At 47.8% G+C, this 14,714-nt stretch overlaps 3 protein-coding genes across 4 annotated transcripts; 2 read left to right on the forward strand and 1 right to left on the reverse strand.

Moving 5' to 3' along the window:
* Positions 1-2,154: 2,154 nt before the first annotated feature.
* On the reverse strand, positions 2,155-11,288 carry snapc1 (small nuclear RNA activating complex polypeptide 1). Of its 2 annotated transcripts, XM_020713646.1 has the most exons (11): positions 11,180-11,288; positions 6,353-6,574; positions 5,854-6,010; positions 5,311-5,499; positions 5,022-5,126; positions 4,803-4,952; positions 4,610-4,663; positions 4,474-4,536; positions 4,183-4,321; positions 2,685-2,756; positions 2,155-2,610 (listed from the first exon to the last, which is right to left on the reverse strand). In XM_020713646.1, exons 2-11 carry the CDS (start codon positions 6,481-6,483, stop codon positions 2,573-2,575), a joined length of 1,098 nt encoding a protein of 365 aa, XP_020569305.1. In that variant the 5' UTR covers positions 6,484-6,574; positions 11,180-11,288; the 3' UTR covers positions 2,155-2,572. The 2 variants fall into 2 exon arrangements, with proteins under 2 accessions (XP_020569305.1, XP_023807496.1); XM_023951728.1 differs by lacking the exon at positions 11,180-11,288 and having other exon boundaries at positions 5,311-5,451; positions 6,353-6,554.
* yipf6 (Yip1 domain family member 6) lies at positions 7,191-10,007 on the forward strand. The gene is made up of 2 exons (XM_004082739.4): positions 7,191-7,694; positions 9,008-10,007. Exons 1-2 carry the CDS (start codon positions 7,356-7,358, stop codon positions 9,365-9,367), a joined length of 699 nt encoding a protein of 232 aa, XP_004082787.1. The 5' UTR covers positions 7,191-7,355; the 3' UTR covers positions 9,368-10,007.
* A 48-nt stretch (positions 11,289-11,336) lies between the features above and the next one.
* Positions 11,337-14,708, forward strand: LOC105356987. Its single transcript, XM_023951727.1, has 4 exons — positions 11,337-12,063; positions 12,207-12,410; positions 12,545-12,755; positions 12,843-14,708. Exons 1-4 carry the CDS (start codon positions 11,358-11,360, stop codon positions 13,093-13,095), a joined length of 1,374 nt encoding a protein of 457 aa, XP_023807495.1. The 5' UTR covers positions 11,337-11,357; the 3' UTR covers positions 13,096-14,708.
* Positions 14,709-14,714: the final 6 nt, after the last annotated feature.

Genomic DNA, 14,714 nt, shown 5'->3' on the forward strand with positions numbered 1-14,714 from the left:
TTCAGATGACTTTTGGGCTGGAAAACTGTGACTCTATCTGGCAACACTGCAAGAGGGTGAGGGTCATGAATAAAAGAAAAAAAACACAAAGAGAAATTATTTATAATCACCAAATCCACGACCATTCTACAAGACCGGCTCCTAAACTGCATCTAAAAGAAGTGAAGAGCAAATATAAGAACCCACAGACCCTAACATAGACATATATAGATAGAACTTTATTAATCTTCCAAGGGAGAAAATCAGGTGTCCGGCGGTAAAACACACCATAAATAACAATAAATTAACGTTGGGAGTTGGGTCATCTAGACCCACTAGACAGTGTTCTGAACCTTTTTTCTTCAATGATTTGTGATCTTCACTGGTGTCCATGGATTACATGAAATCTTTCCACCTTTGTCATGGTAGAGAGAACACGACAAAGGTCATCTTGACCCCATAGGATAGCTCAAGGGGTTAAAGAATAACACGTAGTTATCAGATATTTCTTTTACTTTCATTCAAATTAATTCAATTAAGTAGGCGTAACTTTGGTGCTGCTGTTAGATCGGCACTGCAAGGGATTGTGGGATACCATTCCCTTTGCCTGTCTGGACGGATTTGGGTTTAAGTGTGGCTTTTTGACCAAATGTGTTTAATTGTTTAGCTGTTTGTGTTCTGAGTTATTTTTCCAGTTATATTTAATTCTTTAAGCACCATGAGTGAGAGGATGGGAGAGGATGAGGAGTTTAAATAGCATCACTACTATGTAATGGAATAATGATTGATCAGAGATATGGTGTGTGGTGCATGATTCACATATTTTGTTTCATTAATTTTATTGTTATAAAAATGAGTATATCTGCAGGCTCAAAGTTAGACATATGAAAGTTCAAGACGTACAATAAATTAAGATGGAAAAACATTTAATTGAATTGGAGTAATATTACATTTAGTTAGATAAATATGTGAATTTGAGATGTAAAAAAAATATTGAGTTGGATAGACGTAAGAAATTAGGTTGAATAAATTTAACTCAATTACTTGTTACCAATTGAATTAGTTTAAGTTGGATATGTTTTATATATATATAGATAGAGATATGCGTCACAATGAAAATAAGATCAGAAACTTGTGCTTTTACTTTGTTCTTCTACTACAAGCAGAAACTCTCTTTTGCTGAAGATGCAGCCGTGTTACTTTATTGATGGTCTTATAATCTTCATACGCCGTCATTTAAATCTCGGACTCCGTCTCACTGAAGTATAGCGCTCTCTTTGGTTCTCCACGCGTTTCCATGGTGACTCCGTAAATCGGCGATCCATTGAGAATGTCTTTATGTACCTGACATGAACGTGCATTAACCCAGGGTTACCAAGTCGAGCGTAATTACGCTAAATCATATCCGGTCTTTTGGAACCGACATACCCAGAGTAAGCAAGTTCAGGCGGATTTCAGCCAGAGTTCAGGGTTAAAGTCAGGGTAGTTTAACCCTTGTTCTATCTTAGATGACCCCCCCTTCCATTGACGTGTTCTCCCTACCATGACAAAAGTGGATAAAGGTGGAAAGATTTCATGTAATCCATGGACACCAGTGAAGATCACAAATCATTGAAGAAAAAAGGTTCAGAACACTGTCTAGTGGGTCTAGATGACCCAACTCCCAATGGTAAAGTGCCTAGGATAGCACAAGGGCTATACATGCTTCCTGGAATACCCTCCAGGTTACGTCTGCAACCACAATGGATGTTTTGTTGACCTTTGACCTTGCGAAGAGGGTCTTCTGTTTTAATCATGAATTTGCCCCAGGCAGCTCTGACCAGGGTGGCAGGGGCAGACAGAGGGGCCCATGGCAGTCCCTCAGTCAGAGAGGGCAGGGCAGGGCGGAGCCTGTGGGGCAAACAACGTGCCTTGTGGCTGTAATTCAATCCAAGAGAAGCTCTTCTCCTGTTCTGGGGGGTTTCTACTGGCCCCTGAGGTCCTGCAGCCTTAGATGTCTCTGACGTTGAAACTCTGGTGTGTGTGTGTGTGTGTGTGGGGGGGGGGGGGGGGGGGGGGGGGGGCTCAACTGCAGAAAAAGCCTCAGCCTCGTGTGGTTTTCCTCGTCACCTCCGAAGAGGAAAAAAACCTGCTGCAGGAGCTCAGATTTTCACAATAAAAGCACACCTGACACCCTTTTCAGCTCAAACCTGAAGGTTTTTATGGAGCAGAACCTTTAATCCTGAAGGTTTGGAAAGCTTCGGTGTTTGAAGGCTCCTTAAAGGGATGATAAAGAACAGCTCAACACTTACATAGAAAATACCAAAAGGAAATTGACAAAACTCTGTTAAAAACAAGAGATCAACACTGTAAAAGCTTCAGTTCTGCTCAGCAAAAAAGAAATACAGTGGAACAAGTTTTACGAACAAACGGTTTGCGCTTCAGTAATATTTAAAGCATGAATGAGAACATTAACTTCTGGTTTTGAGTTTAAGAAACCACCTCATAGGCAGCTGACTGATAAAACCTGCAGTCCAGAATAAGAACAGCTGAATTTTTTCCTTGAAAAACTGCAAAAGGTCACAAAAAATGCCGGTAAAATCCGCCTTCGTCTTCATCTCCACTTGAATCTCTTGATCTTCTTTGGTTTTTCTGAAAAACAAAAAGCAAACGTGAGCGTGTGTGCCATGTGAGCTGGAGAGGAGGCCGTCCTTTGAGGCGCTCACCTTCAGCCGTGGACTCCAGCGTGGACAGGCTGCTGGTGGTCGTCCGGCTCAGCGCTTCTTTCCACACCTCACCTGGAGAGAGTCAGCAGAGTCTTTGAACGCACCGCGGAGGAGGCCGGGCTGCTGGTGCAGGTCAGCTTTCAAACTAGGAACGCAACTCTCACTGGTTTGGAGCACGAGTCAGAAAATGCCTGACCGACGTTTTAAAACTAAAACTTTAGTCCCACTTTTAAGGTGCAATGGAGAATATATATTAAAAAAAAAAGATTTTTAAAACTAGTATTTTCTAAATATAAGAATACATGTAAATCCACCATTTGAACAACTCTATTAGCAGCATCCTAATAACAATTGACAGCCAGTTCCTGGAAAATTCTGCATTATTATTGTCGTCTGTGGGAACAAGTGTCCCAATAAATCCGTATTTGGAGTGAAGACTCCTGGATTTTGTCTATTAAATGCAGCTCCCTTTTATTTTGAAGTCCAAGTTTCCTCATCGGATCATTTCTGCTAAAAGAAACTTTCCAAACACGTTTTTTTTGCTAACTTTGCGATCTTGGGGGCTCCAATTTAGCGGTCGGTGCAGACGCTGTAAGAAAGCAGTGGAGGGATTTTTTTGTCGCGTGACCGAGCGACTTGATGTTTCTACAATGAGTCGGCTGTGGTGGAGAGAATCCGGCAGTTTTCCAAAATAAAACTTCCCTCAGAACCAGATTATAGAATTATTATTCTTTTTTAAATACAGAAAAATGTAGGTTGTGTTTTTTTTTTCTGTGGCCCAGTACAAAAATGGAGCGGTACCGGTCCGCGAGGTTCGAACGACATTTTCACTCCCTCTGTATAAGATTTTCAGAGTTTGGTGAAGCGGATTGTCTCCTGATCTGCAGCGGTGAGGCACAATAAGAAGATTTTAGTGATACAACGTTTGAGTTCAATCTTAATTTACCTCAAACCTCTTCCACGGTTTGATTAAAGACCCTGCTGGCCCCCCAGACGCTCCGTCTGTGACTAAAGCATCTGCGAGTCTGAAGATTTCTGATGCAGAGCCAGCAGAACCGCACAAATTATGCTCAATCAGGCGTCCTGGTAAAAACTTTCTACTTGGCCAACAGTGTAGAACCAAAAACTCTTAGCTGGATTTGGATTCCCTCGGCATGGAACTCTTGGGTGAAATCTTTAAATCCTGAAGGTTGACATTTATCTTTTGTTTGTTTTGGGGGGAAAATGCTACACAAATGTGAATTTTTCTGCTTTTCTTCATTTAAAATGTCAGTTGTTGGAGGGAAAAAAAACTTCAATTGGTTTCGCAGTTTTTGCAGATGAGGGGTGGGGTCTGTGAGGTGCATGTTGGGAGTTGTAGTTGAACCAGAGCAGACAGATATTTGGCCCTTTCCTTTGTAACCAGCAGAGTGGATCTGCAGCCTCGAGACGATGAAAAATCCTCCCGGGTTTTTCTTCCCACGGCTCCGGTTTCTCCGCTTCCTGCTGCGGGACTCACCTGAGATGTGGATGTTCTCGGCGGTTCTGGCTCTAAGCGACGGCTTGCTTATCCTGGAGCGGCCCGACGGGTGGGGCGACTCCTCCTCGCTGACGGGGTGATCCACCTCCACCTGACGATGACGCCGCGACTTACACATCTGAGGACGCAAATGCAGTAAACGGTCAGAGAGGCCGAGCCATTTCAGGAGGAACAGTTATCGAACAGAAGATGTTAAAGTAAAAAAAAAAAAATTGACCACAAGATGAGGTAAAAACGTGAAAACAAAAGGAGTTAAAAGCTTCTCTGCACCTCTGCTGCTTCTCCAAATGCCTTCGACTTGATGGAGGCGAGGAGTTCTGCTCTTTTGGACGACTGAGAACAGAACAGAGTGTGAGAGGCGGGACAAGGAGGCCGACAGGTGAAAACACCTCAGAGAACAGCCGACCTCCAACTGCGAGGACGTTCCTTCGCCAGAGACCTCCTCTTCATCAACGCCGTTCTGTGGAAACAACAGAACCGTCTGTTATCTGAACCTGAAGGCTCTATTGGGTTTTATTCCAGAAAAACTCTGAATTCCAGCTGCAGCAAATGCATCAGACTGCTGTCAGAGTCAGGAGCTGCCGCGTCCTCCGTCTCACTTTGGTCTGCTGCCAGTTATGGAAGTCTATAACGGCGCCGCGGAGCCGAGACGTCAGGTCTTTATGAGTCAGGTTCATGGACGAAGATTCTGCCTGGGAGGTGACGGAGCTCTTCATCTTCTCGTACAGCTCGTGAACGTTGGAGAGTTCCTGCAGCAAAGAAAATGCGGCGTTAAAACCTAAAGTGACGGAGCGGCGGCCAGGCGGAGGCCCGCTCACCTCCAGCAGGTCGATGTTGATGAGCTCCTGAGGACGAGCCACTCGCTCCACGAAGTCCTCACACAGCACCGACCTCTCCACCTTCCTCTTCTTAGGGAACATGATCTGGAAACAGAGAGGAGGCCGTGTTTCTATGAAGGACTGCTAGATTTCAGCTCCTTCTTACTGTTCCTCACACAAATGTGTGTGAGGAAATGCTGAAGCGTCAGGGGAATGTTCTGGTTGCGTATCATTTCTGGGGGGGTTTATCAGGTCATAACATTTTCTGCTGTGTGAGGCGTTCAGGTACCAGGGTGGGCATGGCGGTGAAGTGGATGGCTTTGCAGGACATCAACTGGTGCAGAATGAAGACAACGTCAAAGTGCTGAGCGTTCACTGCATCCCTCTCGAACTTCTTCACTTCCTCCCAGTCCTTCAGCGCTAAACGGATCTGCAGCCAGAAGAGGAAGGAGGTGTAACACGCAGGGAGGCTGCAGACCTGCAGACAACGCAAGGAGGCTGCAGACCTGCAGACAACGCAAGGAGGCTGCAGACCTGCAGACAACGCAAGGAGGCTGCAGACCTGCAGACAACGCAAGGAGGCTGCAGACCTGCAGACAACGCAAGGAGGCTGCAGACCTGCAGACAACGCAAGGAGGCTGCAGACCTGCAGACAACGCAAGGAGGCTGCAGACCTGCAGACAACGCAAGGAGGCTGCAGACCTCACAGGGAGGCTGCAGACCTGCAGACAACGCAAGGAGGCTGCAGACCTGCAGACAACGCAAGGAGGCTGCAGACCTCACAGGGAGGCTGCAGTCTGCTGATGCACAGCTGTGTGTGGCGTCTCCTGACCTGCTCTGGGGGAACGGTGTCCTGGGAGTGATACAGGCTGTGCAGCAGGTAAAGCCCTCCCACTCGGATCTGGAAGCTGAACGGTGGCAGGAAGTAGCAGCTGGCGATGTCCAGAACAAGGCGGGCGAAGGGACGCTTCTCGTGGAACATGGTGCCGCTGAGGCGAGAAGACAGAAACGAGGTGCTTCAGAGCAGGAAGCCTCCGAACAAGCCTGGACAATCCTTTTCAGGACCAAAAGATCTGAGACTGTTCCAGAGGAAACCTGAGCGAAATCACCACCTTCTAAAGGAAGATGTGAGATATTCTGACCAAGTTATACTGGAATATAATCTAATGAAGAGGGAGAGCAAGCTCTTTAAACTTCGCTTTTGTGTGATTTCTGTTCCAGGCACGCGGGATGAAGAACGTGAATCCAAGCTCCACATCGTTAGAAAATAAGAGCATGACGGGAGAGTTCAAACGCTCAGCAACCGGAAGCACTAAGCGACAGAAACTCACTAAAAGATGGAGGCGAACTTCATGTCCCTCCAGATCCCGGAGAAGATCTCGAACCGGACCGACTGGGTCCGCCTGAAGCGGCTCAGCAGCTCTTCGCAGTCCGACTTTACATGCCTCCTGCAGAAATCCATCCTCCCGCCTCAACCTCAGCGAGTCCCAGCAGACTCACCCGGAAGTCGCTGCTTTATGACGTCACGAGAGGACTTCATTTACAACTAGAACCTTAAAAACACACAAAAAACTTTCAACATTAGTTGGTATGCTGCCAGTTGTGGAATGATTAGGATGAGTAAAGATCTTACTATTCTTTAGCTTATCAAGTTGTTAAAAGAGTTTTGTTTTGTATTTTGTCAGTGAAAGATATCGGATGTGTTTAAATTCTAAGAGGACTGTCACAGCCAGCAGCAGTCGATAAACTTTACTAATTGGAAATGAGTCTCTGAGGGGTTTTGTTCGGGTTTCTTCTGCAGAACTTTGATGGACAAGATCAGCATGAAACTGAATTTGCATCAGAACCACGTCCTGAATCAGGGACTAATTAAACTGGCTACAAAACTTCTGAGACAAAATAAATGTTGGTATCTGTGTTTTCCAACAAATATGAATGAATTTGCTGACTGGTTTAAAAATGAGTGCAATGAACTCTAAAATGAAAGCTGTTGAACATACATGATAGTTGCTCAATTTGTTGTTTTTGTTTTGGAACAAATAATAATAATGGTTATTTAGCTTAAAATAAACGCTTCAAAGAGCCAACCGGTCCTTTTTTTCTTTTAATTAAAGAAAAAAATCAAAGGGGAAAACGCGGATAGTTGAAGGTGCCATTGAACGCACCACCCGGATTTACGTCTTACGTCGTACGGAAGTAAACAATCCGCCAGCTGACGTGGAGGAGCGACGCGGAAACTGTCCGGTTCGGCAGAAAGCTTCTGTTTTCAGTCGCTGTTCGGTTTGGGAAAAAGTCCCGGTCCAGAATCCCTCGAAAGTCTCGGTCTGAAGAAAGATGGCGGCTGAGGAGGAGGCCAGCCGGCCGTTCGCGGGGCTCTCCGACGTCTCCATATCGGAGGACATCCCCGTGGAGGGGGACATCTCGGTGCCCGTGGGCCCCTCCAGGACCGAGGAGGAGTTCTCGACACTGGACGAGCCGGTGAAGGAGACCATCCTGCGGGATCTGCGGGCGGTGGGCAACAAGTTCATCCACGTGCTCTACCCGCGGCGCAGCTCGGCGCTGCTGCGGGACTGGGACCTGTGGGGCCCGCTGCTGCTCTGCGTCACGCTGGCCCTGCTGCTGCAGGACGGCACGGCCGACAGCGACCACGAGGGAGGACCGCAGTTCGCGGAGGTACGTCCGAGCCCCGCCCGCTGTGTGCGGGAGATCCGGTTTGAAAGCCCCCACAACATTTCAATGTCAGAGTCATTGAGGGGGGGGGGAGCGATTTCTGAAAGTTCATCACTAAAAAACAAGTTGAAAGTGAAAAAGGTTCTCCACAACATTTAACTTGATGTAAAATTTAAAAAAAATATTCATTTAAAAGTCTAAACCAAATCAGGGATCCAGGCGTGGAGCGTCCTCCAGAGGTGTGTCAGATCCTGCAGACCGTTTCCAAACATCTGAAATGCCGGGGGCATCAGCTGACGGGGCAGGTCAGGGGAGGCAGAGGCTCTACATTGCCGAGGTCGCCACTGCTGACCTCCGACCTTCAGGAGACCAGGAACACGGACATCTTCGGGGAATGGGTTTCCATGACGACCAGCCTCGTCCAAGGCTTTGGGATCCTGTCCCAACGTGGCTGCACTCCCAAGGACAGAGACGGTCCAGAAAGACCTCTTCTGCCCTTTGGAGAGTTTGCCGTGGAGGAACCAGACACAAAGGCTGAACTTTAACCCCAAAGAAGCAAAAATATAGAAGTTTCAGATATAAAACGGTTGGAAAAATAATTGAAAGCTTCACTTTAACTGAGAATTCTGAACAAAAAGCATGGACCTAAAAATGGGATATTGGGACATTAAGAGAGGTCAAAGGTCGTCGTCTACATGGGGACTTGATGGAAAAAGATACTTAATGTCTGATTTGTTGTTTAAACTTTAAGTCAGATGAAAGGAGGGAAAATAGGAAAAAAAATCCTAAAAAATAAAGAGCCGAGCTTTGACCTCGACGACCTCACACTAAGTGTCTCAAATCGTGTTTCGAGTGGGCCACAAGCTCTGAGCTCTTAACAACGGGGAGGGGAAGTGGGGCGGGGTTGCTCTATGCCAACTGTCCCGCCCACAACTCAGAGATGAATTTCTGATGAACTCCTGCTGCTCTGCAGAAACTATGACCTACAAGACGACACAGGTTTTTGTATTTTGTCTCAAAATAGCAGAATCTCCATTAAAAGACCACAGAATGATTGAAAATAGATTTAAAGAAAAGATTAGAGTGGAACTTTAAAGCTGCTGTGCGTCTCCAAACAGAGACGTTTATGTCGGGGCCTGACGTCTTCTGCAGCAGAACAAAGGAAACTACCGTGAGACGTTCAGGGACGTCTGATAATCCAGAGGAACCAAACTATGGAGGGATTTCGGAGCTCAAAGCGCCCCCTGTTGTCACGTGACATGAACGTTCTCCTCTGAGCTGACCTTTGACCCGGCATTTCTTTTTCCTTCCTTCAGGTGTTTGTCATCGTCTGGTTCGGCTCCATCATCATCACTCTGAACTCCAAGCTGCTGGGCGGGACGCTGTCCTTCTTCCAGAGCCTGTGCGTGCTGGGATACTGCATCCTGCCTCTGACCGTGGCCATGGTGGTGTGCCGGATCGTCCTGTTCGGCGCCTCCGGGACCATCGGCTTCGTGGTGAGGCTGGTGGTCGTGACGGCGTCTTTCGGCTGGTCCACCTTCGCCTCCACGGCCTTCCTGTCCGACAGCCAGCCGGCCAACCGCAGGGCTCTGGTGGTCTACCCCGTCTTCCTCTTCTACTTTGTGATCGGGTGGATGGTCCTGACCTTCTCTCCTTCAACGGAGAGGCAACCGTGAGCGAGGGCGAACGATTCTGATGAGTGAGAGAACTCAAAGGAGGAACTGGAATCTGTGGTGAAGCGGTCCTGCTCCTGACCGGAGTGATGTGCGGCGCTGGAACGGCTCTTCCTGGAGGGAAGCGTTCTCCTCTGTTATGTTCCTCCTGCTCACAGAAGCACTTGGTGAATGTTGTAGCTGTCTGGGATGAGAGCGTTTCCCCTTCCTCTCTTAGAAATCTGCCTTTTCCTAGTTTTCTGATCTTGGAGCCAAACTCAAACTCTGAAAAAAAAAAATGGCTATTTTTTGGTGGGGAGGTGTAGTTTATTTTTTGTTGTTTGTACTTCTGAAATGAGCCGGATGGCAGTTGGGGGTTTCACGAGAAAATGTTATTGTACAGTTTGTTTTCAGGAGTCAGAGCCATCCGGAGCCTCTTCATTTAAATAAACTGACGACAGCAGTGAAGCGGCTTTTTGTTCCATCGCCGGCGGCTGACGTGAGGAGACTTTTGGACCGTGACATGACCGTTTTCTGCTACGTTTGTGAGAAAACGCTGAAGGAAGACGAAAAAAACGGGAAAAAAACGGGAAAAAAGAAGAAATTAAATCGTTTTTAAAAAGTGGATTAAAATGTGAGTTTTACCTCCTAATTTAACATGCGAGACTGAATTCTGAACTCTTTTTGTTTCAAAAATAACTGAAAAGAGCAGAGATTAACAGGAGCAACACTTGGAGATTTAGAACACGGTGACGTCATTTGGAGAAGTCGGCAAACAGATCTTTAAAAAAAAACTTTTCAGTATGAAGGTAGAACCTCATAAATCTGGATAAAAAGATTCAAAATGTTGGATCCTTTTCAAAGAAACTGCAAGAGGATTTATCTGAAAACCTGCAGACTGGAGTTAACGGGAACTTATAACCAAATATTTGGATTCAGAAACAAACTAAACAAATGTTCACGTTCTAGTTTGTGTCAGAACACCATGAAAATGTTGAAAGTCAGAACAAATGACTAAAATAAGATTTTGAAAACACATAATAAAATCAGAGATTTATTGTCAAACACAAAATTATATCAATAACTTATTTTATCAGACGGACGTGTCAGACGGTACCTGTGAGTCTTTGGCTCTTGTCAGACTTATGTCCACTGTGCCGTTTCAAATTCATCTATTATTAACTACAAAATATTTTAGTTTTTTATTTTATTTTGGAGGATTGTTAACCTCAAATGTACAACGGAGTATTAGGGCTAACAAAAAAAGTAAACTTATGACTTTTTCTTGTAAGTTGACATGTTTTAAAGTCATAATTATGCAACTTTATTCTTGTAATTTAAATTCTTTTGACTTTTTTTCTGGTAAATGTTTTAAGTCTTAATTAAAAAATTCATTTTTGTGTGTAAACTGGCCCTAAAACTCTGCTGTACAAATGAAACGCAGAAATGAAAATACTTTTTGTTGTTAATCTTTAGTAATTTCTAACAGGATTTTTTTCTCAAATCTTACATCGAAGTTTCCCGTTTTTAAGGTGGTATTGTTTTCTCACTGGTTATTTGACAGTGTCATAATCCTGTTTTATCTTTTTAGGTCTATGAATCAGTATTAATGACTTTGAGTGTGTCGAACCAACATTTTCTTCCTTAATTATCAGTTTTGTCTTTAAAATAAAAGTAAAGAAAAATAATAATTTGAACTCTTCTGTCCAAATTCAGCTGTTTAGACAGACAGATGGGGAAAAAGGCAGAGAGACAAGCAGGCAGAAAAACGGAAAGACAGAAATGCAGATGAAAAGACAGACAAGCAGACAGGTGAAAGGGAGACATCTGGTCTACCTGTTCGGCTGTCTTTCCCTTTTCGTCCACACGGTGGCGCCAGCGGCACTGCCAGTCCTTCGGCGTCTAGATTGGTCCCGAAGAAGAAGTGAAGCCAAAACAGGGGAGCTCGCATGTAAACACTGGTCCTGATTCTGATCGGACACAGTTCCCGAGTTCCGTTCCAGCTGTCGCAGTGATGGACGGTCCTCCGCAACTTCCCCCCGAACTTTGGGTCTGCGTGTTCCGCTTCCTCAGCACGGAGGAGAAGCACGCGGTCCGGTCCTGCTGCCGGCTCCTGCGGGGGCTGGTGGACCACCCGTCCCTGTGGAAGGACCACACGGTGGTGCTGTCCGACCTCCGCCGCTACACCTACGGCTTCTGGGACACCCTGAACCGGCGCAGACTCACCCGGGTCGCCGTGCGGCATCTGCGGCGCAAAGAGTGGCGGCGCCTCGTCAAGTTCCTCCCGGCGCTCACGGCCATCGTGTTCGTGGACGGAGGACGGCAGTACAAGGAGACCTACCTGGACAACCTGCACAGGTTCCCCGACCTGCGGGACCTGGGGGTGCGGAACGCCACCTGGGACGCCGCGCTCATGAGCCCGAGCCTCACCCAGCACCTGCGCGCGCGGCTCACGCACCTGGGCGTGTGCAACGTGCGGCTGCAGTCCACGGTGGAGTTCGTCGGCGCGGTGTCGGAGCTGGTCAACCTGCGCTCCCTGCTCTTCCACCACCAGGGGGAGGGCTTCGGCCTGGGCACGGTGCGGCCGGTGCCCCGTGGCGTCTTCCACCGCCTGCTACTCAGCCTGAGGAAGCTGCAGCACCTGTCCTGGGGCATGAAAGAGGAGCCGCCGGTGCCGCTGCCCGACGACTACCTGAGCCCCCCGGACCCGGAGCAGCCAGGTGGGTCAGAACCACCTCTGCCTGCAGGGGGCGCTGATCCAACCCCCCTCTGAGAGGCTTTCACTTCAGACAATAATACAAGAAAAGCTCATTCAAAGTGCCTTTTTAGGGTAATTGTTTCTGATACTCTGTTTCGCCTCCAGGAGCCTCCTCATATGGGGGCCCGGCTCTGAGGAGCCTGGTTCTGGTGGATTACCCTGAGAACGCGCTCCCTGAAAACGCGCTGAGGAGCCTGGTGTCGCTGCGCTCCCTGACCGTCCACTACAGGTACATCAGAGAGGGCATGGAGTGCCGCCTCAGCTCCTGGCTGAGTCCTCTGCACCAGCTCCAGTCACTTACCATCATCGGTCAGTTGGGCTGTTTTGTTCCACAGTTTCATGTCATTTTTGGATAAATATCCGACCCTTTGCCTTTTGCTGCAGTTATCCGAGTTGTCTGGGCTCGGCAGTAGATTAAAGTCTTCTTCTTTCTTTTGTGTTAGGTGGGAATTCTCTCAGCACCTATACAACCACCATCCCGCCAACAGTGACCAGGCTGACGCTGCGGGTCGCCGTGACCCTGAAAGACTTGGACTCCGTCGCCCCAAAGGTCCCTGGGCTGCAGCACCTGGACATTGAGCAGAACCGCTCCAGCGGCAGTCTCTGCAGAAGAATCCCCATGTTGTTCCCTCAGCTCAGAACCCTCAGGATTCGGTCAGCCTCACTCTGAACGGTTAAAGGCCGCCCAACGCCGCTGATCCTCCTGTAACGGTTGAACGTTTCTCCCTTTGCATCTTCCAGGTTTTTCCGTCGGGAGCCGGAGAAAGACCTGCTGAGCCTGGTGAAGCTGCGGCACCTGCAGCAGCTGGAGCTGCTGGTGGAGCGCTTCTACATCCTCAGAGACTACCTGAACGGCCACCCGTGGCCCAGCCCCAACGTGCAGGACCTGATCAACCAGATCCGGGAGCTGTCGGAGAACAGGATCACCGTCATCACCGCCATGCGGCAGAGGGACCCTCTGCGAGAGTGTGACTGCGTGTGGGAGGGAGACTGACCGGCCGGACGGGCGCAGGAAACGGGGAACCCGTTCTGAAGCTGGCTGCCCAGACCGGCAGAGACCCGAGCCGACGCCTCAGTCCTGACGGGACTGCTGGAAGGTGAACAGAACCGTTGAAATTCAGAGCAGAGATTTCAGCAAAGACCGGACTGTTCTAGAAGTTTGAAACTGGTTCTCATGACGGAGCTGCTCCTGTTCACTGAACAGGTTTAATGGGAAGTTCCTGTAGGAAAGGGTCAAAAAACGGGTCCAAGTCTGCAGAACCGTCTGCTGGATGAAGAGCCCGCAGCACAGACCTGCAGGTCAGATGAATCGGAGGAAGGCCGGTTTACCAGGGTGCACAACGAGAAGAGGACAGGGATGGTTTCTGCAATGTTCTGTTCAGGAATCTTAACTCCACCTTAATGAGAATCAGAGCAGAACCACAAACATCCACCCTCCCTGAAGGAGGATGTTTTCAGACTCGTAGCAGATCTCCATACAGCATCAATGGAGGCTCCGCCCCCAACCTTCAGGAAGGGATGCCCTTGTGACGCAGGCAGGGTGGTTTAACCATTGACTGTATAGGAGAACTGGACTGTGTGACCCCTCCTACATCGCGTTCCAAACCGGGAATAGCCGCTGGTACCAAGACTCTAAAATCCCACAGACTTCTACAGAGAAATAAACAGCTGTTCCTCCGTCGTACTATTGGTCAGAAGAACCGTTGTTGCTCGAAATCTTTTCTTAAATCATCGTCTTGATAATCCAAATTTTTAATGTTTTTTATCGCAAGTTAATCAAGCAATAGACTGACCAATCAGATACCTCAATAATGTGTGGCCCGCTGGCCCCCACCTCAAGTGATTGACAGATTCTCCCGAGCTGCTTTCAGTGGAAGCGGTGTGGACTTCCAACCAGCCCTCTCCTGATTGACAACAGTAGTTGCCATAGAAACATTGACGAAGACTGACTCGGACCAATCACTGCTTACTCACCCCGTCTGGCCCCGAATGACGACATCGGTACCTGGAAAAAATGGCGACGTATTTGGCTTCATTTTGAAGTAATCCATTTTTTACAGGGGACGTCACACTCAGACGTCAGTAAGCACTCGTTGGTCCACGTCGGTCTGAGTCACCATTTCCATGATAACCATTTACACCAATCAGGAGTAAGCCTGTTGGAAGGCCACACCTCTAGCAGGTTCGGGAGGATCTATCAAACACTTTAAACGTTGGACGTGAGACTTGATTATGGCACCTGATTGGTCATTTTATAACTTAAATAATTTGCATTTCAGAAAAAATTTCAGATCAAGAATGGTTCCTCTGACCTATAGCTGTTCATTTCTCTGTAGAAGTCTGTGGGATTCTGACTTCTTGGAACAAGCGGCTACTTCCTGTTTGGAACGCCAGCGGGGAGGGGTCACTCAGTCCAGTTCTCATTCAGTTAATGTGTTTACCCAGCATCAGGGGGGGCAGGCGGTCTCCCTGCAGAGGAAACGCTGCAGACTTGATGAAGTTATGTTTGGGATCCAGGATCTTCCCAACGGGAAAGACGCGTGTTTGAAGTTTGTTATCAGACTTCATGTCGATGAGTTCTGAATAGCTGATCAGCTCTGCTCTTGAAAGGAT

This window comes from Oryzias latipes, chromosome 22, assembly GCF_002234675.1.
Source record: "Oryzias latipes chromosome 22, ASM223467v1".
NCBI lineage: Eukaryota > Metazoa > Chordata > Actinopteri > Beloniformes > Adrianichthyidae > Oryzias > Oryzias latipes.

Coding starts and splice junctions, on each gene's coding strand:
- snapc1 (XM_020713646.1), bottom strand. CDS start 6,483: ATGGATTTCTGCAGGAGGCATGTAAAGTCGGACTGCGAAGAGCTGCTG. Junction 4,664..4,802: donor ATAACTGGCAGCAGACCAAA/GTGAGACGGAGG, acceptor TTGTTTCCACAG/AACGGCGTTGATGAAGAGGA. Junction 4,322..4,473: donor CATTTGGAGAAGCAGCAGAG/GTGCAGAGAAGC, acceptor TTGCGTCCTCAG/ATGTGTAAGTCGCGGCGTCA.
- yipf6 (XM_004082739.4), top strand. CDS start 7,356: ATGGCGGCTGAGGAGGAGGCCAGCCGGCCGTTCGCGGGGCTCTCCGAC. Junction 7,695..9,007: donor GAGGACCGCAGTTCGCGGAG/GTACGTCCGAGC, acceptor TCCTTCCTTCAG/GTGTTTGTCATCGTCTGGTT.
- LOC105356987 (XM_023951727.1), top strand. CDS start 11,358: ATGGACGGTCCTCCGCAACTTCCCCCCGAACTTTGGGTCTGCGTGTTC. Junction 12,411..12,544: donor CCAGTCACTTACCATCATCG/GTCAGTTGGGCT, acceptor CTTTTGTGTTAG/GTGGGAATTCTCTCAGCACC. Junction 12,756..12,842: donor CTCAGAACCCTCAGGATTCG/GTCAGCCTCACT, acceptor TGCATCTTCCAG/GTTTTTCCGTCGGGAGCCGG.